Consider the following 24,254-nt stretch of genomic DNA (forward strand, 5'->3'; position numbering starts at 1 on the left):
GGGAACTTGTTAAACATTCTTCTAGTTCCAAGTTGCTAAAATACTGGGATTTGTTAGGCTCTTCTTTATTAGCAAAGAGAACTATACAAAGCATCCGGTTATCAAGCTACTAGTTTTAGTCCCTTGGTGGATTTGAGGTCTTTAATGTAAAGTTATTTATGTATTTTAATAGTATTAAAGCCCTTTTTTTTTTAAACTAATGAAGACACACTCCTTAACAACTTAACTTGCTTTTTGTTAGCCTAATTTTACAATGTATTCTAAAAAAGAAAATATCTAAAATGATCCTATACTAAACTTTCCCATGCTGTATAAGGTTCTTTAAAAAAAAAAAATAGATTACAGCTACCCCCACATTGTTAAAACCAACCAAACTCCCACACATGTGCTATTCCTATACGTGTAGCTACAATAAAATATAACACAACAGTTCTGACATTTGACACTTATTTGTTTTTTGAGAGAAGCATTTATTTGACTTTGGTTATTTTTGAGGCTGTAATTGGTGCCGTTGAATTAAAATGTTAGGTGTTCGTGATATTTTGCACAATTTACTGCCTTTACTCCAGAGCCTCCACCAGAGGGCTATGTTATCCTCTATAATACAACCACTAGCGCTTTAACATTATTACTCTAAATGTCTCGCATTTAGATCGGATACACGACACTTTTCTCTTTAATTTCTCTCTTAAAACATTGCATGTTCTTCTGGGAAGTGTAGTCCGCTTTCCAAACGTCCAAAACATGTTTTGTTAAAACATGCGAGAAAAACTACATTACCCTTAATGCATCCCGGCCCGAGAACAGCTGAACATGGACCGTACAGCTCTGCAACTGCTACTCTCATAAATTGTTGGAGAAAAGCGTTTTATAACCGCGCAGAAGGAAACGACTAGTGTATATTAGCGTGCGTTAGCAACAGCATGTCCGCATATCCGGCCTTCCAGTTTGGCAAGCCTCGTTTCGACCAGGTAGGCTACCTTTATTTGGCTAATTGTTAAGTGGACTATTTCACCACAGGCATCTGTGGACATATGTTAAAACATTTGGTCAGTCGAAGAAGGGTACATCTTCTCCTATAGCTTATTTGAATCCAAAGCCATAGTTGATGTAATAAAACTTTAGCTAGTGGCATTTTGCCTGAGCTTTAGCCTGTCTTTTAAACAACCCACATGTTTGGGTTTAATACTGGTAAAGTGTACCAACCGGTTTGTTAATTCGTGCCAGAGAAAAGATTGTTTATTTTTTTTTAATGAAACAAAAATATTACAACTTTAGAAACGTGACACTTTTTCTGAAGTCAGTCAGGGCTTGAAATCAAGTTCAGAGGCCAATGGGTTTAAAGTCCAAATAAGCTACTTGGAACCTGAACGCAGCAGCAGCTTAATATCCCAACTGTCAGCCAGCTCTCTTGTACAACAATAATATAATGCATTATATAACTGCTCAAATAGCGTTAATGTTATAGGCTAGAATGCACTTCACGGGCACTTTCTCCATGTTACATTTAGATAGCAAGTCTCGGGAGCAGGCAAAGGTAACTGGTTGGGGGTCAGGTTGGCGTTAAGTTTGACATCATGAAACACATTTGCTTAGAGGTATGGTAAAAGAAGGTTTAGTTCAAGATGGGGCAGACATTTACGGGGAAACAGACTTAACTTCCCTAGAACTTAAGCTGTGGGATCTTTACGCTAGAGTAAAATAGAAGTTCAGAGGGCGGATGGGGTTGAAGTTTAAATAATCCTAGGACCATTGAACGCAGCGTGATTTGTAAACTTCCAGCATTTAGTTTAGCATTATCTTTAAAGTAACGTCAGCGTCTCAAACAGCGAATCCACTGGTTCTAATGACTTAACAGCACAAAAGTACATCTCATACATATCATAAAGATACCTCTTACAGGGTCAATAACCAAATCAAATTTAGACTTGTTGACCAAATGCCGGTAGATGAGATGCTATACAGATGTTGGCTAGCTAGCTAGCTAGTTAGCTAGAATGAAGTAAATCCACAGTCTGAACTGATGCTCGGATTACTGAACAGGTCGATTGGAGCTTAGGGGTCCCCAGAGATAATGGCAATGAAAACAAACAAACAATAAAAAATATCAAAGATAATTAAAAAATGTGTGCATTCACATAGTAATATGTGCAATCAAAAATAGGAAAAGAATGAGAAAGAGAGGTAGTATTTATAAGTAAACATACATCACATTACAGCAGCTTTCAGACTGATATATATATATGATGGTTATATTAACTATTTATTGTACTGGCGTGATTGCTGTGTCCAGTCATACAGTCATAGAGAGTACAATTTAATGGGAACGTGTGTCCAAATGTGTGACTGGTAGCATAGACTTGAAAAGCAAACACATGTTCAAAACCATACAAATTCAGGAAGGATGTGATCAATAATGGAAGAAGTAACATCAGACCAAATATGTATAATATACTTGATAAACTTAAACCATAAAAGGTACACTTGGATCAGTATCACTTTTAAAATGTACCATGTACAGTATGTTGATTTAGTATTATGTGACTAATTACTTAGTTAAACATTTTCAGTCATTGGCAAGATCAGGTTCATGGAGTCTGATGGTCACAGAGTAGCTGCTGTTAGCCTTAAATTACAAGTACGGCACATCTCCTCTCTTCCACTACTCACCAGTGTCAGCTCAAACTGGTCAGGTAGGAGTGGCACTGGTGAGTAATTGAACAGATTTAAAAACTATTCCCCCATTCCATGTTTTTCTCCAACCATCCATATGTTCAGGAACTCACAAGGAGCAGCAGTGAATCAGAAACCAGATTTTCATCCAAATTAGCAGGTAGTGTAATTAAACCCAAGTTGGGGAGGGTGGGGGGGGGAAGGGTGGTACCATTGTGTGTTGCAGTATCTCTGAAATGATTCCTTATGCTCAGTAATGAATAAATGATCAGAAGGTATTTCTGGCACAGTTATTATAGAAATTAATTGCAAATGGTGTGAGTGTATTCAGGTTCCTAAAAGATGCATATAGGAAACAGTTTGTCTGAGATATTAATGAGGAAGCTCCACCTGGTGTGTTAAAACAGCTGGCACGCTGTAATGTCAGTTTACTGGGTGACAGCTGGAATCTCTCTGCTCAAAGAAACAATCCCGAGTCTGATTTGGCTGCCTATGTGTGAGCAAACACTGACTTATTTCACCAATAAAGTAGATGGAAAGTAAGATTTTCTGAACTTTCTCATCCAAAATCAGGTATTGCAGTGAACACATATTGAAAACTCAAACCCTTAAAGACCACATAATGCATCAAATAGCTCTTAAGTCCAACCGGTAATAGTGTTTACATGAGTAATTTAGTGAAATTAAAGGTCATATAAACTGAATAGTTTAGTGATGTCTTTTCATTTGATGTGGCATTAAGGATAATGTTTTTTTTGTGTGTTTTCTTCGCCCTCTAGAACACATTTTTTGGTCGGTTCAGACACTTCCTGGATGTGATTGACCCCAGGACACTCTTCGTGACAGAGGTATATAAACTCAATTGGACAAGACTCAGAGAGTGCAAACCTCCGACAAGGCAGCTCACTTTGCCATTTTTCCATGCCATTTCCCCTAAAAGCAATATTCCCATGATAGTTTGACCCTCATAATACGATTCCTTGACCACTTTGGCATTATTGTGTTTTCCATTTACTGTTTTTGAGATAATCAGATGAAACCTGCCGAGAACAGGCATGTATTTGGTCAAATTTTTCATTATTTTTTAGTTTTACCAAGTCTCTTTTACTACACAGTAATACTATATGAAGCACAATAGCCAACATTACTGAAGGAGAAACAGAAAGGAAATGAAGAAAATCTAAAATGCCCTGAATTTGACTTGGTCCTTTTACTGCATAACATGTTCCTGACTTTGTTTTTAAAATGACTTAATATGACTGATTTATTACCGTACTTAGGGATTCTGTTACTGAGAACAAATCTGCGACCTTTCGGTTTTCAGTTTCTTCTCTCTAAATGCTGGGCTGCTCTGTCCGTCGTAACATTTCTGCAGCTCTTGGCTGTGTTGTGGTAATTTGCTCACGGTGTCATCAGTGCTCTGGTGCTCGGGGTAATGAAGCTGTTAGCGGGCTCTTTGGTGACAGTAATAGCGGCAGTATCTCCTGGGATGTGATGAGGTGTGGACAAGTGGGGCAGCTGTGAGGGGTGAAGAGTGTGTGCGCACACACACACACACACACACACACACACACCTTGCACCCTACTGGGCCAGGCGTAGCCTCAACTTGCCCCTAATGACGAGAGGGGAGTAGGAATGATTTTGTGTACGACCGCGCACACACCTCATGTGCACACCGGCAACAGTGCACTCCTTAATGGTGTCAAACACACAAATACAGAGAAGGGAATGTGCACACGCACTCACACTGACACACAAAAGGCAAGCTCATTAGAACAAATTGGGCCACATGACCTTGTATTTTTCTCAGTATTAGACAATGATCACACCACAGAACGCTGCTCATTACCTTTTAGGAAACTCATTTGTCAACTGAAAATCAGCATGAAAGTTTTAGTGAAACACAATTTATGCACATTGAACCATATGACTTGCTCTCTACTTGTCTCTAAGCTGATTTGAACTCTCCAGAAACAAAACTGCCCTTATTTCACCTTACAGTTTGCTGATTTTTATCTATTTTGTCAATTCAGAAACAGCTGCAGGAGTGTGTGGAGCTGCTCGACCATTTCAAACAAGGAACTCTTCCCTCAGGAGTGACAGATGCTCAGGTAAAGACACAAGAACTTCAGCTGACAAACTCACATAGGGTCAATTAAAAGAGTCTTTCTGGTGATAGAGAGGTTTTTGAGGAGTTTAAATTCTCAAACTCTTTCTTTCTTGGTGTGTTTGGTGTGAAAAGGGACATCTGTTGATTGAACCACTGAAGGGTGAAAGAACCAATGTGTGTGAAGCATGTAGAAGTTAAAAAGCAAAGATTGTTATGGACACATATCCTAAAAGCAGCTGATTCCCATTTCAGTGCATCTTTAGCTTTTTGGTTTTAAATTGTATGTATTTAATTAATAAACGGTACATCCAGTGCACTGTCCCTGGTAAATAAACCAGTAAAGTTTTACCATTACATTATCATCTGGCCTGTTGAAATACTTACTGTCTAGGTTGTTTAGTTTAGTGGGCTTGTGCCAACTGAAGACTTTTTTTCACCATTAATCAGCAGACTCCTTAATTTAAATCAACCTGTCTGTGCTTCCTGTTCCATCTGCCAATCCTGACAAGTGCACTGTACAACAAAAACACCTGTCTGTTATCCATATGCCGGCTGCTACTGTTTGATACTCACAGGTGTGTGTGTTGTACAGTATGTCTGCTATGTTCCAAGGTTTAAGTAGCACTACCATGCACGTGTCCGTACGGCCGTGAGTGTCGCTCCCCCGGCTCTTTTCTGTGCTCCCCTGTGTTCATGTGTCATGATTATGATTATTACATTGTCTGATAAATGTAACTAAAGTACAATGTAATGACATCAGCTGTACGACCCGTCTGGTGCCAGAAGCAGCTGGATTGTCTGTCTTTCATTGCTGGTGATGACAATATAATGACCTGAAAACACAGACGATGCCCAACCCTAGTACTTAATTTTTAAAGGTTATTGTTTTTCTGTTTAGCTTTGGCAAGCTCAGAAAATAAAGCAGGTAAGATGCTTCTCTTTTTCATTCTCCTTCTTTAATCACTAAAACACAAACTCAGACCAACTGTGATCACTGTCGTTATCATGTCTGGGTGTTTTGGCAAATCTGACACCAACTTTGTGCCTCAGCTCAACACCTACCTGTTTATACAACAAAATGAATAGAGACATGGAAACACAACATTTTAAAAATGTTTTAATGATGATGTAAGTGCCCTAAATAATAATTAAAAAAAGGTTTTAACTCTACTGCTAATTATCAGCTTTGAAAGACGTCTGATAGTTGATGCAGGTGTTCAGAATGGCAGAAAATCATTTACAGTAATGTGGAGATAGCCACAGCAACAAATGTTCAAGAGTTAAACAGCTTTTAAAATTCATAACACTTCTAAATAAAACTTCATTATTTAAACAATTTTTTTAACTGTATTTGTTTTGAAGTGAAATGAGCATGAAATTGAGTTTGGTCTTCTTTCCCATTCAAGTAATGAGTTGCCACTCACTTTTTTATATATGTATATTTTCTACAATTGGAAAAAAAAGTTTTAAAGCCATCAGATCTCAGTGTTTTGTTCATATTGAATGGCTAAATACAGATGTAGATCAGCACAGTCTAGAAGTGAGCTGATGTCGACTGCCAAGTGTGTTATATTGTGAACTGCTTGGCTTTACTGTAAAGGCCAAATAGCAAGAGGCAATTTTAACAGGACTATGTATATCAAATGGGGCAAACTTTGGATTCAGACATGATAGAGCCTTTTCATTTGAACCTAATTAATCAAAGTAATTCTGGGTTCATTATGGTTTAATTATTACTTTCTACAGGCCATCATCCACCCTGACACTGGGGAGAAGATCCTCATGCCCTTTCGGATGTCGGGTACAGTAGCTTGGTGTGGAAACCTTAGGGAGGTGGGATCTAGGGGCTTGTTATGTAGTCCAACATGGAGGCGTCATTCACTCCGGGAACTGTCACAGCTCAACGGAGCTCTTCAGGGTGTCCGGGCCTGGAAAAGGTCACACTCAGCTGGGCGCTGATTAAAACCTCTCTCCCACAGTGACGGAGATGTTCTTGAGGCCTCCGAAGAAGCAAACACAAGTATTTTGGTCCAGTCTCAAAGCACCTTTTTTGTAAGGCAGCTTTGAAGTGTCAGAGAGTGGGTGTGAGAGAAGAAGAAGAGAAACGATACCATGTTAGGACCATTGTACTGAATGAGTCAGTCAAATGGGAATAAGCTGCAGAATCCCATTGCTCTGTCTTAACGTGCACAGACTAATATGAATAACTGTCAGGATTCTGAGGCAAATCACTTTTCAAATATTTAGAAATATGGGATATTAGAACAGTGATATATTAAAAAGATTAAATCTGGTAGCAGAATGACTTTGGAGGAGCCGTTTATGAGCTGGTAACACTGAAAATACCTGTCTTTTACAGGTTTTATCCCTTTTGGCACACCAGTGGTAAGACTTGACATACATTTCAATAATAAGATGTAGACCAAGGCTAAAAAGAAATGTATTTACATATGTATATTGTATCACTATATCATTTACAGTGCTTTCCTTTTGTCTAGTCCTTTATAGTTGTTTTCTAAAGGATTTTGTTTTTGTGCAGGTTGTTGGCCTCCTTCTCCCAAATCAAACGTTGGTGTCTACCGTCTTCTGGCAGGTAAATACCTAGTTCTTGACTAGTAAAGGCTGACATGATATCATCAAAACCTTTTTTCAGTTTCGTGTGATTTATTTATAAAGACAACATCAACGTTTCGGTAAATGTGCCAGTGTTAGCCAGCTGACTTATTTCCAAGTGCAGTTCTTTAGCAGGATGTTCTGAAAACAATGAGGTGGCAGGTTAGGAAACACAACCATATGACAATAAGATGCTGCAGTGTCAGTAATGGCAACAAAATTAACACGAGTGCTTGGATAGTGCACAGGCCATGTGTAGCAACAGGAAGACACAGATGGCACGATATCATAGAATCCATTTGGCACAGTTGTATGTTTAATGCATTAGCTCTAAATACTTGTATGTTACTTATGTACATTTACTTTATTTCTTAGGAATAAAATTTTGAGTGTAATAAATTGTCAAGCTGTGGAATTCATGGAAAAATCTGGGATTAAAATATTAAAACCTGAGGTTTAATTCCTATCTTGTTACATTGTTTTATTAAAGATTTGTTTTCACAAAGACTGGAGTGCACATGGTCTCACCTGCTTACAGTAATTATACAACTATACCTTTAATCCGACAAGGACATAACGAAGATGCTAAAGGTGGCACCTATATTCACAGACTAATGTTTGAATGTTGTATCAACACCGTTACTTCTTGTGACTTGCTTTCCTTGTCAGTGGTTAAACCAGAGTCATAATGCCTGTGTCAACTACTGCAACCGTAATGCATCCAAGGTAACAATAAACTGACCAAGTCACATTTGTACAGATACTGTACTGCATCTATGAACAGTGAGCTGCATGAACGGTGAGCTGCATGAACTGCTTTCTTATTGTTATTCTTCCTCAGCCGGCTCCAGTATCCAAATTTGTGCAGGGCTACTTTGGAGCAGTGACCAGTGCAGTCTCCATTGCTGTGAGTTCCCATAACGCCTTTTCCTTTACCAGAGGCAGAGCAGTAGTACTGGCCTGCTGTGAGTAGAACTGGACGTGTCTATCCACAGAAAATATCTTTAAATATAGTATGTAATCAAATTATATTTATATTTTCCCCGGAGTCCTTTGTTTGTCATATGTCCTGGAGGTTATACCCTGTTCATCTTGCGAGCCTATAAAATGTCATTAATCATTAAAGGTGGTCGTTTCAGACGTTTTTTTTTTTTCTGCTGTAACATGGTGTATAAAAACATTTTCAATATTTTGTCAGCATAAACCCTGGAACACCAGCTTTCAAAATACCCTAATCAGTTAAATCTTTTTTTTTCTTACTGCTGTGTCATCAGTGACTCAAAATGTCAAAAGCCCATAATACATGTTCACACAGCTGCCTGGCACAACCCTTAGCGTGGACATGGGACTCAAAATGAGCCAATTACTGGTCCCACTGGGCGCCCATCCGGCTGCTGCCCTCAGGCTTGACAACGGCAACAAGCACAGAAGAAAAACTCATGGGGTGTCTGGAGGGCAGAACAACAGAGTGGAAGGGGGGCAAGAGCTCTCCAATTAAACATCTGCTCTGGTGACGACCTCCTGCTGGGCTGGGGAGAGCCAGGGTCTGGAGCTGCATGGTGGTGTATCATCAGAGGGCACATAGCCTTTTTAATAGAGTCCTCTAGTGCGTTAAAATACAGTGCAGTCATTTATTTAATCATCTATATGCAGGCCCAGAGTTTTTGTCACATTTAATACTGTTTGTGACACTGAAGTCTTTGTTTCAGTGCTTCTTGATGCTCAAATCATGTTTTATAGCTCCCTGAAACATAAATGTATTCAAAGATTTGTTCCAGATATTTAGTGTTTTTATTATTGTATCTCATACTGAATACATTCCTGTGCTTTAATTCATTTTAAAAACAGATTTAGAGTTTGATTTGCCTTTATAATGTGTTTCTAGGTTGGCTTGAACGTGTTAATCCAGAAGGCAAGCCGTCTCAGCCCAAACACCAGGCTTTTGGTGCAGAGGTTCGTCCCCTTCCCAGCAGTGGGTAAGTTCGAAAAGCTCAGCGAACCACTTCGAGGGACAGACATTGGATTGGGGCCAGTTCTAGATTAAAATGGCCTTTTAAACCAAATTATTTTAAAATTGAGTTCACACTGCAGATTCAGACCAGAGGAAGATGATTCCAGTTCAAAATAAACCTTCAAAGTGGTGGATTTAACTAGAAATTAAAGCGCATGCTGTCTTGCACGCCGAGGAAGGACGTCTGCCCAAAATGTCTGTGCAGCATAAGAATAAATAGTCAATTTTTCATTTCTCTAGCATGATATCATACAACAAAAAATAATCTTAACTTTGAGTCCATTTATTATCCTAATGCGAGGTTTCAGATGTCATGGGTAAACATCTTGCTGCAACACGTGGGATAAAAAAAAAAATACTCAGTGTCATGTCTGCCTTTAGAAGTGCTCTGTGATCATGAGCCAGGCACAACTAAGCGATTTGCTTCGCTCTGCTCCTCACAGTCCGTTTCCCTCTCTGCAGCCTCAGAGACGTGTTGTGAGCTCGCTTTGTCATGCTGCTCTCCCACCAACACACAGTCACACCCAGGGGTATAGACCCGTGTCCCAGAATGCCCCGGGCTGCTGGCGCGTAATTAAATTGTTTGCCTGCCCCCCCCCCTTCCTTACCATGGCGTTTCTAATTAAATCAACAGGTTTCTACAGCACAGTCTCTGGTAATTGGCTGCTTGTTAGAACTCTGCTGCTGCAAACAAATTGGATAATTACCCTTAAAGTGGCGTCTATGTCGAGGCCTCATTTACCTGATTTCTGTTTGTTCATTGTTATTGCTGTTGTTGTTTTGGTAGACCCATATAAGAAGTAATTAAAATGGCTAATTGAAGCGAGCAAAAGCAAATTGGAGTTGAATTTTCACCCACTTGATTTTGTTTTCTTACTTAAGGCTAGATTTATTTGTAATAACCTAATCAAGCAAACAGCCTGTCATTCATTTAGAATTTGAAGACCGTGCCTGCAGGGAATGCTGTGCTGGCAGAAACTTATGACGACAATTCATTCGTTGACTTTTGAAAAAACTGTCAATTGTTATTTAGGAAGTAATTGTCTGAAAAGTTCGTGCTGATTGCCAGAAGACAATTGGAATGTACACAAATGTTATTTTAAGTAATTACAAAGGACAGCCACACATTTCAGAATAACAATCAATCAATTATTTAATTGCAGACAGGCTTTTGAAATATTGTTCTGTTTGCTTTAGTTTGTTTTTCATTGGCGAAATCCCACTATCTGTGCCTCCGTTAATAGGTCTGGATAGGAATGAAAATGCTTTGCAGGTAAAAAGCTACTTGCTGTCAGTTGACTTCCTCTCACAGAGCGCCCTGCAGCCCGTAGTAAAGATAACTCTGAACGCTGTCATAAATTAAAACGGCTTGCGGCACCACCACTAAATTCTCTACAATTAGTTTTTCTTATTCCTATTAGAGTCAAGGAGAAAGGTCAGTCTGTATTGACATACATTTGTGTTCATTTTGGCTTTCGTGAGCACATCCCAGGCGAGCAGCTCTGCCGTTTGTCGAGTCACATTACTTATGTTGTCTGTTGATTTGTCTGTTGCTTTGGTGTTCATCTCTCCAGTAGAGTTTCACAGACTTGGAGAGTCGATGCCAAGGTGAAGCTGTTCTGGTGGCCGAGTTCCTCAGTGAGACACTTTATGTTGTGCTGTCCTTTCATTTATCAGCCGTCTGTATATGTTAAACAGAGTCTCTGTCCATACTAAGATTAGCTAATTAGCACTAAACCTGTTTTGGTCATAAACCAATGGACTGAACAAAATCAAATTTGGACCTGCTTGTGGTGGTTCTGCCTGTATGAGAGGTTAAAGGATAACCAAAGTTATTACAGTTCATCCTGAGGGGAACCTGAATGTGTGTAGTAAACTTCATGACAATCCATCCAGTGACATTTCACTAAAAAAACTAAAATGGGCAGAAGATAAGACTGAAGTCAGAAGGCCTGATTGTCTGGGGATCACAAATGGCTGTACAAAACTTTATGGGAAACCCATCCAACAGTTGCATTAATCAGTCTGACCTAAAGTAGTGGACCAGCCATCAGCTTGTCAGACTCAGCGCAGTGTATCAACATGTGTTGTTGATGTCATAAAATTATCATTTCATGACCATGAGAAAACATCGTGCTGCTTTGTGATTTCAACATCACAATTCCTTTATTTTTGGCAACTGAAAACATGGCTAGAACACTTTGTCATGATCTTTGAATAATTATTTCATCATCACAGGAATCTTGGGAGGTTGAGAAATTATCCTCTGGTTAAAAAAAAAAAAAAAATACTGTTCAGACAGTCTGATGATGCTACAGTTGAGGCCATTCAAGGTTTATCCATCTTCCCTGAGCAAGGTGTCTGGCACCTTTCTGCTCCAAGGCCACTGCACAAACTGCCTGATATTGCAGTTCAGCCAGTGTGAAAGGACAGCATGCTCATTTGTGAGATAACAAAGTATTCTCACCTCTTCACAGCAAGTGCAAACGTCTGCAACGTGGTACTGATGAGACATTCTGAGCTGTCGGAGGGCATCAGCGTACTCGACAACAATGGGAACGTGGTGGGAACATCCAGAGTAGCTGCCAGGCATGTATGTCGCTTACCTCAGAAAACCTATGTTTTTTTACTTTGTGTTTCTAAATACTACATAAACTATAAATAATAAAGAATTAGGGTTGACACCAAAGTTTGAACTTAAGATTTATGAGTTTTTTCCTGAACACCCTAAGGTTGTTTTATGATTTTTGTGACAGGCACTTCTGGAGACAGCCCTGACCAGAGTGGTCCTGCCTATGCCCATCTTGATACTCCCTCCCATGATCATGGCTGTCGTGGAAAAGTAAGATCTTCATCACTCACTTTTAATCAGGCGAAAGTCAGCAGAATGAACTTTTTCAGTGTTTTATAGAGAAACAAAGTTTCAGTTTAGTGATTAAATTGGTCCACATTAGCTTCTTATATCTGTGTTTGTGTAAGGTGTATGTCATCTCAAACAAGGATGAGCCAGTGCAGAAATGCCAAAAATATGCTTGAGGTCATTTAGATGTAGCATCTGTGTTATGTACTAGTTTGTCTGCCAAAGAGCACAGGCTTCTTTTTTCACCTCTAAAATGTTTAATTCAGTAGAAATCTTTATCGTGGTGCATTTGTATTTTAAGGGCTTTCTTTCACAGCTGTTTGCCAATGTTACATATTAATTGTGTAGTAATTAAACTACAATGGTTTGCATCTGAGGTGTAGCTGCACACACTGCATCACTGGATGTGCCTCTGAGGATTTTTCTTAGCAAAACAAGACCAAACACACAGTTTTTGCAATAGCAAAAATAAATGAATGATTGATTTTATTTATTTATTTAAATAAATTATTCTGATTCTTCTGATTCTAAATGTTAGTAATTCTGTTATTATTGGTGTTATAAAGTAGTTTTTATTTATTTAAAAGTAAATTATTGCTTTAATGAAGTGGTAAAACCCCTATAATGCAGGGTAGGTTAATACAAATACAAATGACTCCTAATTAAAGACAATTGACACATGAACTGTGTAAAACTGTTATTGTTTAATAAGCCCACTCACTTAGTCAGTGAACCCTTTCATCACTGAGATTCAGTGTTTTGTGATGCCTTAATGATGCATTGTGTTTATACGGATGTCCTGTGATCGCTGGCCTGACGGTGCCGAGGAGTGCAGCCATCTTTGTAAATCCTTCCGAGCAGCTGGGTTCAGATAACTGGACTAGCTGCCCAGGTGTGTTTAGGATTTCTGGCAGCTGAGTGACTGAATAGGAGGAGAGAGAGGGAGCAGTGGGGTTGACTGTGGGTACAGTTGAGTAGCGCTCTGCTATCTTCTATGTCCACTCATCTTCACTGGCTCTCAATGGAGTGAGAACGCGACCAACGACGGCTCCCTGGGCGGCCCCTCAGTGATTGATTATGCTGCTGAGAGCAGGTTTAGTGCAGTGACAGCAGGTTCTGTCTTTCATGTGCTTGGGTAGCTGTGAGAGGGTACGTGCCTAAAAGTATAAGAAACGGGTCTATTTTCAGTTGTTTTTTTTCTTGTCTATAGCTACATATGCATTCACTCAGAATGTCAGTTTGACACCTTGCTTTCTTAATAGCCAAGGGATGGTTAGCTTAACTCTGTATAAATACTAGCAGCAGCATAAAACTTTTCTTTTTTCCTTGTAGATTTTATACTGGAACACGTGGGAGATTGTACTTATGTGCAGCCACAAAGCTACACCAGTCAAATGCTTCCTTCTATCTAGGATTCGGGTTTTCATGTTTAGGGTTAGGGCTTTGGTCACACCCGCCTAACTAAGAAGAGGATTTTGACAACTCTTTAAAAAGAATGCCACACTAGAACCTTTTGGTTCAGGTAGAACTATTACTGTTTATTGTTTCTAGGCTATGCTGTTGATTGTTTTCATAATCAGTAGCATATTGTTGATAGAGGATGGATTGGGCCTGAGAGTGTGGTGGCTGAACCCAATAAGCATATTGTAATTCATGTCCAAACCTGACCTGAGCCCAGCACAGTTGTGTGTGTGTGTTATTTTTCTAGTGTGGCCCTTGTGCATCTAATATCATGGATAGTGTTGTCATGCACTTAACCAGAAGCATCAGAGCTACTATAGCCTCAATAGTTTAATCTTTAACAGCCTAGCACTTTAAATTTCACTAAAGAAGAAGCATGGATTATTTTACAAGTGAAATGTTTAGAAGTGCCGTTATGTCCACTTAGCCTAAGGTTTGACCTGTGTGACCAAACCCGAACATGATTTCTACATTTCTGTCCAACCCCAACCTGAACCCTCAGGCTTGGTCCGGGTATCAACCCTCTAATTGTTGTACCAATGTTTCAAATAACGCTGGTCTACAACCAAATGGCTTCCGAATCAAAAATAATCAGTCGTTGCAGATTCTCGGCCAATGAAAACAAAATGAAATCTAAAATTGCTGCTTGGCCCTGGTTTGTAAGATATGGCACTGGGAGTGTATGAATTTTGCCTAAAAACGACCAAACTCAGATTACTGAAGACAAAACCAGAAACTGGAACCAAAACTCTAATGACAAAACTATTTGTTTTTGATACAGCAAGTTGAATAGGTGAGATATTAGGCTGGTGTTGTGTCTCAGGCGGTACACACCACTCAGATTTCATTTAACAAAGGGGCTTCTTGTGTTCATACCTCAGCTCAACACATCAATTCATCATGTACTTCAGCCCAGATTCTATCTTAAAGTCAAAAAGGTGTCATTATCTTTACTTGACAGTTTTTTGCATGTCAGCATAAAACCTAAATGGCTAAATATCTTAAAAACAATCAGCTCTTTTAAAGGTCAAATTTGAATTTGGCAGCTCAAAGTCCATAAAAAATTAGCATGTTTCTATTCTGAAGCAGAAAACTTTTTAAAAAACTGCAGAGCACTGTAACACAAGTCACCATGGATATTCTGTTAATTGGTTTGCTCGTGGCACTCGAGAGGCCCAGTCAGAGGACATGTAAACAGTTAAACCTGAGTAAGACCTCTGCCAACATTTTCTTTTTAGCATGTGAATGCAGCCTGTATTGCTTGAGTTTGTCATTAATTTTGGATAACATCACATTTTTCACCTGGTTGGAAGGTTTTCAAACTTGCCCCCAAACTTCCCTCATAACTCGTATATCACATACCTCACAATTTTTCTCTCATTGACTTCTCTTTGTCATGCAGTTCCCTCTGAGATGTGTATTTGCACATTTGTGTGTATATGAGCGTGTGTGTGTAGCCTAATTAAACCATGGCAGCCATATGTGTTAATGAGCTCCCTCATTAGGCAGTAGCTCTCCTCGTTAGGGGGAGAGGCGTCGCTAGCGGAGGAGAGATGGAGCGGCTCTTTCTCAAGCTCCTGCTGAGTTCGCTGTCCCACACACTGAAGAGGATATTATACTACGGAGGGCAACGAGCAGGGAGAAGGAACATAGGCTGAGATGAGAAAATGTATTTCTGGAGATAACGCTATGCAGCATTCTTAAAAATCTGTTTCTTCAAATAGAAAGCAGGGTGTTTGTCAGGGATTATACAGACGAGTTATGTTTCCCAACACATCAAACAAATGACAATGTAAAAGTTTAAACAAATGGTAAAACTCCATCTATGGTCTCTAAATCTCTACCTAAACAGCAGCTTTATGGTGTTGAATGTGACAGATTTCATTGGAGGTCCTTTTAGAGCTTCAAGTTCCTAAAGTACTGTCATTGATGTAATAGCCAATATGTTTATTAAGAATTCATTTTTAATAAAATCTTTGAGTTGTGCACTTACTGATCCATGCTGTAAGTAAGTGCTCATCTTCCTGCTTTCTGTTTGTGGGCTCATGTGGCCTGTGTGTCCCTGCATGTTCGACAGATGTTATTGTGCAGAGAAGGGAGTAGAAAGCCAGAGAAGAGCTGACTGTCATTTCATGACATTTTTCTGTTCAGAACTTTTGATGTTCCTGATTTAGGCTGAATAGGACCGCATACACTGCTTAAATTGTCACTTCTGAGCCAAAACCTAAAATAGTTTTCAGCAAATAGGATGAATTGCCAGGACTCACTCTGTAATTGTATTTTAACATTTTAAAAAGTAGCTTCAGCTCCTGAGGACTTCTGTTTTTTGGAGATGAACACTGGCATCACCACCTATCTGTTTGTACATTTACTAAACATGATATTAATTAAAGGGATAAAGTGGAGGTGTTTTTCTTCTCCTCTGTCCCACCAGGCTCCCTCTCCTGCAGAGACAGCCGAGGCTCATCCTCCCCATCCACAGCCTGGTCGTCCTCGCTGCCTTCAGCCTGGCTCTGCCTCTGGCCATCAGTCTCTTCCCACAGATGTCCCAGGTACATCATTCCAAAAGGGAATACACCTTTCCTCTAGGATCCACTTTGACGCTATTTAATAGTGCACTAAAACAGGCCTTCTAACACTGCTTTGTTACTTTTTTTAAAGTTTTGTCTTCATCTTTAGATTTTTTTTTTTTTTATTACACTGCAACAATCAACTGACACGTTTACTATTCATTTTCTATTTGAGTTTCTGCAGGTGTCATCTTCTTATTTCTTGTCTGCTGCTGCTTATGGCATCAAGTTCTTTTATTCATTGTAACCAAACATCTGTTACTTTTTCCATTTCAGTTCCTAGGCAGTGAAATGTGATAGCTATCGTGTACTGGGTATAAGCTGAACGAGTATTATGTGACATCAGTTTAACGGAAGGGCAGCAAAAAAGACATGACATTAAATATTTTAGATTACCAGACTAATTTATTATGGTTCTTCATGTGCCTGTTGTGATTACAGTGGTAATTCAAAACATTAAATCAGTCAGATAAGAAAAATAAAAGCTTTAATGTAGCAGATGCTGGGATCAGTGTCATAACTGATAAGAATACTGGCTTCGTTTTTACCTCTTTCAGGTCTAACTGTACTTAATACCTGTTTTGTTCAGGTGTGCATCACTGACTGATGTTGGTGACTGGAGTCTCCTGACCCTTTAAACGTTCCTGGATGAGATTTACGGAGGCTCGCTCCTAATGAGGCGCAGCCCCCTGAGACGCAACTTTCTTTGTTATGATCTGCCCAGAGCCTCTATTACCTTTTATTCACTGATGCCATCCAGGCTATCACTTATCTATCTTTAGTCTTACTGCCACAGTATGTGTCATTCTACTCATTAAATGGCATGATTTTGTTTTTCACTCTGTCTCTCTCTTTGTCTTCTCTTTGCCAAATGACTTGCTGACACATACCAAGCAGCTCTGGCTTTAAAATGTTTAGGATTTAATTACCACTGGAAATAGCTCAGACAGCCATATGGCAAAAAACTTCAGACATATGTGCCGCCAACAGTCCTGTGAAAAGCTGCCTCCCGTTCCACGGAGGGGCCTGTTTTTCTCTCACAAGTCCTTTTTGCACTTTCACAAGGATAGCAGATGAAAAAAAGAACTCCCCAAAAAGCAACATGAATGCCCCGCTCCCCTGGCCCCCCGCCTTCTCAATTTGTCCCACTTCCCCATTTCACACCTACCAAGATGTCTGATTAGGATTCTGCCTCCAACACCAACAGCCATCTGTCCCTGGTTCAAACATTAGGAGATGCAAACCTCAAATTAGACTTTAATCTGCTAAATTGGCTCCTTTTGCACATTAGCAGTAAATACAGAACATTTAAAGCCTTTAAGAATTATTTAGTTACAAATGAAAGTGCTTCAAATCTTTAAGTAGCAGCTTGTGTAGATGATTATGGATGCATGCACACACTCTGTATAAGCTAGCTGTATCTGGCAGCTTGTGCCAAATATCCCCATTTGCACTATTGACCTTTTTGTTCTGTTTTGATTCCCACAGATCAGTGTGAATCAGCTAGAGTCGGAGATCGCCATGGCAACAGATTGTAAGACTGTGACTTACAATAAAGGTCTGTGAGTGGTCTCGACTGCCCGACACGTGAAGATACGACCCGCTGCTCATCATGGTTTAGCGAGGGTTTAACATATGTTTACAGAGAGCCGCCGTTCACATAAAGAATACATGTTGTTTATGCCAAGGCAGTGGTTGTTAAATAAGCAATAACACCTGATGACATTGTTATATTGGAAAATATACATCATGACACCTGAGAAAGTATCAGTTGTAACATGGACTCTTACACCAAGGACACGGTGCCAAATAAATGGGGCACTCGGAAAGGCTTGTAGAAGACTAGGCCTGCTCAATCCAGAGTGTGCTCGTTGTTTAACTCACGTGTTTGCCTCGTTTCTTGTGTTTTTCTTTCTCTTCCTTTTCTGCAATGAACAGGTGGTTAACTGGAGTTTAATTTAAATAATCATGAGGAAAACGGGTGGATTAAAACAGAAGCAGGACATGTCTACGTGGGTGTAGTTGTGGTCGAGGTTGTATGACTTCATACAGTACTTAGGTCTTTTCCACTGTAGGAACTTAGCAACCCATAATGGAACTTGTACCCGTTGTCCTAGAGACCGCTTGTTTCCACTGCCCTTCACTGGCAGGGCTGTCACCTGTGATTGGTTAAACCTTCAGTGTCATCGCCACGGTTTGTGAACATTCTCGTACTGGTTTTGAGGTAAAATTTCAGCGAGTTGATACCGGCTGTCACGTTTCCACAAGTTTGTGTTCCGCTTGATCAGCAGCTGTTTGATGGCTCGCTGACATGAGGATTGCAGCCCTTACACAGGGAAACGTGTAGTGGGAAAGCAAAGCAGGGTTAGATCATGTCGGCCCTTCAAGGTTCCACAGGGTTATGGGTATGGGAAGCTCTAGGTTAGTTCCTGTGGTGGAGAAATGCTAATGATAATATGGTCACAACACAGTGTCATAGACTGCATGTCTGTGCGTTGAGAGTATTTAAATCAGTGGGGATTTTTCTTCCTCTGTTTCATTTTTAGAGGTTTTGTGTGTCACCAATTAAAATGTGACACTATGCTTTTTCCCACAAAAAAAAAAAAAACCTCATGGAAAAAATAACTTAAAATCACAGTACGTGCTTTTGCTCCCTGTAACTGAAATGTGGGAGTTGGGTCACTTTAGCAAAATTACTTTCTTTGTTGCCATATAAACTGGTTCATCTTATTGATTCTCATTGTGCAATCAAGCAAAAACTTTGTAAATATTGTACACACATATGAAAATCACAGTAAGGACATTTTAGTCTTGACCTAAAACAAGGGGATTTTTGTTCTAGTTTCCAGAGGCATTGTTGTTAAAATGCTGTTGTCTTTGTATTTTCAGTTGATTTATATAACCCACCATCTTCAAGTATTATCTTTTATCATGATCTGTATGATTATTATGTTTGCACCGTTGCTTTGGGGAACGCCCCACGGTAGGCTGTGATGCCGCATAATTTAACAAGCAGCCACATGCAGGATCCGTGGAGGGCGCCGGGTGTTAGTTGTCACAAAATTCAGGTGAGACAAATAACAAAGCCTCATTCTTAAAGCAAACTGTGGATCCATGCTTTTATTACATTTTGTTTAGTGGTTTCCTGCAGTCACAAGTCTCACACTCTTAGTTTCAATACAATTCCATTTTATTTGTATCACACCAAATCACAACAAAGGTCGCTTTACAGCGTAAGGTCTAGGTTATTGTTATTTTTTATGTATGTATTCATTTATTTATTGAGGGGAAAAAACCCAAATCCCTCTTGATCAAGGCGACAGTAGGGAGGAAAACTTCCTGTAACGCAAAGAAACCTCCGGCAGACACACATTTATCTAATGGTCATTACTTAGGACCATATTTAAACAATTTAGCCTCAATTTAGTTCAAATAATAATCAGTAGTTAATTTTAAAAGTCAAAATATAACGATTTTGTAAAGATTGTGCTTCCATATTTTTAATATGTGAATTTTTTTGTCACACCTTTTGGACAAAATGTCACATGACAGGCATTTTTAAAATGTGCAATTAATGTTTTATCTAGTCTCAAGTGCACTTTATCACAATTTGAACATTTATCACAAATGAGGTAATTTCAGTAATTAGAAGAATGCATCTGGTTTGTCAGTCATTTTCAATATTATTTAAGATGGCAGTCTTTTTCATAAATGAGCTGGTGTAATTAGTAATTCAGTGTGTTTACCACTGCCTGGCTGATACTAATGCAATGTGATAACTGTGACCACACTGCATGATTTAGCACTCAACATGCAATTTTATAATAGGAAAACGTAATTTATAGTGTTAGCTGAGAAAACAGACGGCTTTCAGTCGCCCCACAGAAAGCAAGTAACCAAACACTACCTGTGTTCGACTTGGTTCTCACACACCTTTGCTGGTGGCTGCTTCCCCCCGCCTTGCAGCACCCTGCTCCTCCAGAGAGATTTGTTTTTCACAATGCCTTCCCGCTCTTATCCTGAACTCTCTCCTCTCTGCTGACTCAGGCGACAGGAGACACAGCATGTTGGGAGACGGACGCGATGGTCCAATTAGTTGTTTTCTCAACAGACAACTGAGAGGAGCAGCCCTTGTGTTTTACCTAACCAGGATGTGATTGGCCTTAAGCACACCTGCTTGTCAAGGTGGTTACAGAAATGTACAGGTCAGGGTTAAAATACACCATAATGTTTATTTAGATAATAGTGCACGGTGTATCTCCTTTTACTCACCTGCAGTGAGTATAGGATATCCTGGAAAGCCCAGACAAGGCATGTGGCCCCTTTTGCAACACCAGATGTCTAATGTATTGTGCTCTGTAAAAAGGTGACACTAATGCAGTGTATTTTACTCTTCCACCTCCCCTCTTTTCTCTGCTTACAAAACAAGACATCTGGGTCACCCATCAGGGCTCATCGCTAAAGCCTGGGGGTCATTAGGACAAGATTCTTTCCGTTTCTTTTGACAGGTGACTGCTGAGGCGGTTTAGTGAAAGGCCTGCTGCACAATAGCAACTACTTTCCCTGTTTTTTTTTAGTTTGTTTGTTCTTTTTCAGAGATGGCCCCCCTGGATGGGATTATTTCTGTCCTCCTCCTGCTGGAATTCAGAAGTAATAACACACCTGACACCTGTGCTGCTGCCCTGTAACATTCCTGGTACCTTCATTTTGATCAGCGGGTCCCAACCAAAGAGAACTCTCCCATGGGGTTGCTGGATAATCAGGATGTCGTCATTTCTGCAGGTTTTGATTCCAGTACAGCACTGCAGCAGCATTTTTCACACTGATTTGCACATGCGCCACATGCTTGGCTGTTTGGAATGACAACCTGCAGAGCCTGGTTGACACGCTGTAAAAATGCACCTGAGTTATATAAAACATTCTATTTCATGAGAGAAATAGTTTTTATTTCTAAAACATCTTTTTGTAATTACATGTTCAGTTTGAAAAATGTTTTTATACTGTATATGTTTTCTACTTCACACTGCACTTAATGAAATCTGCAGACATTTCACAAATGGAGGTCACCCCTCACCCCACAGTGATAAAGGTAGCATGGCAGAAGAGGCACCAAGTTGTCAACTCAGTTTCTTTATGTGGCACAACTCGCCCCTAACACCAGAGCTCTCTGCAGCTTCTCATCTGTCCAAGAGTCGTGCACAGCTGGCCATGAATTAGCCTTATGTGGGGAATCTTCATTAGGAAGCATAGCATAGCAGAGCACTGGAATGCTTCTTGAGTCATGAACGTTAAAATCATACAGGGACAAGCTTCTTCTTTGACACATGGTTTGTTTTTCTGGCAGCCAGTCACCAGCCTGCTCTCCCGCTCAGTGGTTGGATCACAAGTGTACAACTGCAATGAGGAGACATATAAAAGAACATGGTGCCAGGTGGCAGGGTGAGTGGGGTGAGGAATGAGGTGATAATGACCTAACCAGGTGGGAAAAGGAGCTTTAATGAAACAAATAGCTTTTTTCAAAAACAATCCTTACAAGTGGCCTATGTACAGTTAAAACAAAAACAAAGCACTATGACAGAGGTTGACGTTGTTTCTGTTCCTCTTTGGTTGTCACGCACCAAAGATCTTCAGGTTGAAGGAGCTCTCCTTCACAATGGATGTCTTTAAATTATTTTTTCCAGTGTTTCCGAGTATAGCACCACAATGAAGAGATGTGTGGCGATCACGTACTTAGTCTTCCTCTAATGTGTCGAATTATACTTAATAATATTACATAATAAATAGAGTTGGTACTCTGAGTCAGAAGGGGGCATACTGCGGGTTTAGTCCTCTGAGGTCACGTCGATGTCCTCGGAACTGGCCTGCTTGGTTGCGATGCGCCATCTGTTGATGTGGTGGCTTCCCTTCTTCTTCTGCTGGCTCTCTGGTCCCTCCTCTTCCAGCTTCTGTCGCTTGTACTTGGTTCGCCTGTTCTGGAACCACACTTTCACCTGGGCAGAAAAATAAATGGGTTTAATGATGGTGAGGATGCACATTGTTAGAATGCAGTGGCACTTTGGTGGGGTTCACAAGGTCAAAGTAATCTCACAGATTTAAATAGGAACAGTATCCAGTAATCCAGTTTCTCATGTCTTGACTTGTTGGACACAGGTGTAACTAATAATGTGTTTTAGTTCTAGGGCACCAACTAAATGAAGCCCAATACTTTTTTTAAAATGTTGTCAAACAGCCGTAACATTTTACACTGTCTGAAGTAAGCAAGAATCACCCACGCATGTACGAGATCTTTGGAAAATTTTAATATCAGGGTGTGGTGTTTCATAATAAGGAAACGTGTCACCCAGTACAGCTGTGTATTTCTCAGCTACTTTTTAAATTGCTTTTGAAGAACAATAGAGGTCGATGGCACCGACAAAGACGCTGATCCACGACTGACAGACATTAACAGTGAGCAAAGGCATTTCATTGTTGGTTTTAGTCTCTGCTTGGGGAGTGTTGAAGATACAGTTAATATAGAAAATCATTGGCCTTATCCTTTAATACTTAGAGTATGTGCTAATTTACCAGTCATAGCAAAGGTGTAGCAGTATTCAGTCCCCACTTTGCTGATCATTTGAATGAAATTTAACACCAGACAATAACCACTGAGTTTTAGTGCAACACTTTAGTTTGATATGCTGTTTTATTTTATTTTTTTTACCACGTATTGGCCATGTATTTACATGCTGAGGGTGATAATGAATAATGAAGGCAATGACCGGTTTGTAACCTTGACATTAACACGCTGATGCTTCAAATGTTTCTTCTCGTTCTATAAGTACTCGCGCTAAGATTTGTGAAATTTCACTGAAATTATTATGAAATCTGTTATCTTATTGAATTACATAACCGTAACCTCATCCCCGTTACCCATTTGTGGTTGTTACAGTGCATATTTTATTCCAAGACCAAATAAGATCTGTGTGAGTTAATTATCATACTGAGTTAGTTCACATTCTGTTCAGTGTTGATATAATTTGCATAATGCAGTTGGTGTTTAATTGCAAGCATCCTATTGACTGTCACAAACCTAAACTTGCAAGTAGCATTTATCCAAAGGTGACTCAGGAAATATCTCTTTATATAGCCTGCATTAGACCTAACTCACGCCCAGTTAGTGTGGACTCATTTAGTGTGTGTCAATAATATTTACAATCATTTACACTACAGCACACATGAATTAATCAGCTTTGCTTCAACTCATTGAGCTGCAGCCATGTTTCTTTTGCATTTAAAGGAGTTTGCATTTCTTTACAAGTACATAATAGAGCAGTCTCTCATTGCACAGCTGCAGGAATTAGTAGCAGTTTTCAGCTCTGTGTCGCAAACTGAGGTTGATAAAGGTTGTGGTGCATATGATATGTTAAGAGTCTCATTTTCATATACCCAATGTAAAATAACTTCACACAACATTTATCTTTTTTTTTGTTAATTTGTTCTTCATTATAATATGCAACGCAATAACAATTATAAATTCTGATGATTCATATAAAACCTAAACTATACAATTCAAACCACTATGTTCAAGGTAACACCTAAAGAAGCAAGTTAAAGCAGGTCCTACAGATATAACATACTGTAAAATAAAAATAATGAACGGCTTAAATTAGGCTTGCTATATTTAGTTTTGTTGATTTAAACTGAAATAATAATAGTTATTATTATTATTTATTGTGATCCAGTAATTTTTAACCTATTTTTTTAGGTTTTGAAATAAATGTAATTTCCACTCATATTTCGATCATTGCCTAGTTACTCTGGATGTGACGTATTTTAGCAGTCTGGGGAATAATTTCGCTTTATTTCAGAGTATTCAGCCTCGGCTAAATATGTCCAAATATAAGTGAATTATCTCCCGAATATTTCTCACATCCACCATTTATTTTATTTTAGCCCATTACAGTATATTCCCCCTT

The 24,254-nt window shown here is 39.5% G+C and overlaps 2 protein-coding genes across 2 annotated transcripts in view; one reads left to right on the forward strand and one right to left on the reverse strand.

Moving 5' to 3' along the window:
* Positions 1-767: 767 nt before the first annotated feature.
* On the forward strand, positions 768-18,178 carry sfxn5a (sideroflexin 5a). Its single transcript, XM_020604227.1, has 14 exons — positions 768-971; positions 3,453-3,521; positions 4,708-4,785; positions 5,683-5,709; positions 6,531-6,585; positions 7,144-7,169; positions 7,324-7,377; positions 8,067-8,123; positions 8,239-8,304; positions 9,283-9,373; positions 11,886-12,001; positions 12,165-12,250; positions 16,164-16,281; positions 17,788-18,178. The coding sequence occupies exons 1-14, from the start codon at positions 924-926 to the stop codon at positions 17,863-17,865; spliced, it is 969 nt and encodes a 322-aa protein (XP_020459883.1). The 5' UTR covers positions 768-923; the 3' UTR covers positions 17,866-18,178.
* Positions 18,179-21,337: 3,159 nt separating this feature from the next.
* Positions 21,338-24,254, reverse strand: part of emx1 (empty spiracles homeobox 1) — a 7,589-nt gene continuing 4,672 nt past the window's right edge. The window contains exon 3 of the mRNA XM_020604145.1: positions 21,338-22,289. Within this exon, the coding sequence (XP_020459801.1) occupies positions 22,122-22,289 (168 nt within the window). The 3' untranslated portion in view covers positions 21,338-22,121. The remainder of the gene's footprint in view (positions 22,290-24,254) is intronic.

The sequence above is a fragment of the Monopterus albus genome, unplaced genomic scaffold, assembly GCF_001952655.1.
Source record: "Monopterus albus unplaced genomic scaffold, M_albus_1.0 scaffold64.1, whole genome shotgun sequence".
Lineage (NCBI taxonomy): Eukaryota > Metazoa > Chordata > Actinopteri > Synbranchiformes > Synbranchidae > Monopterus > Monopterus albus.

Coding starts and splice junctions, on each gene's coding strand:
- sfxn5a (XM_020604227.1), top strand. CDS start 924: ATGTCCGCATATCCGGCCTTCCAGTTTGGCAAGCCTCGTTTCGACCAG. Junction 5,710..6,530: donor AAGCTCAGAAAATAAAGCAG/GTAAGATGCTTC, acceptor TACTTTCTACAG/GCCATCATCCACCCTGACAC. Junction 12,251..16,163: donor ATCATGGCTGTCGTGGAAAA/GTAAGATCTTCA, acceptor CTGTCCCACCAG/GCTCCCTCTCCTGCAGAGAC.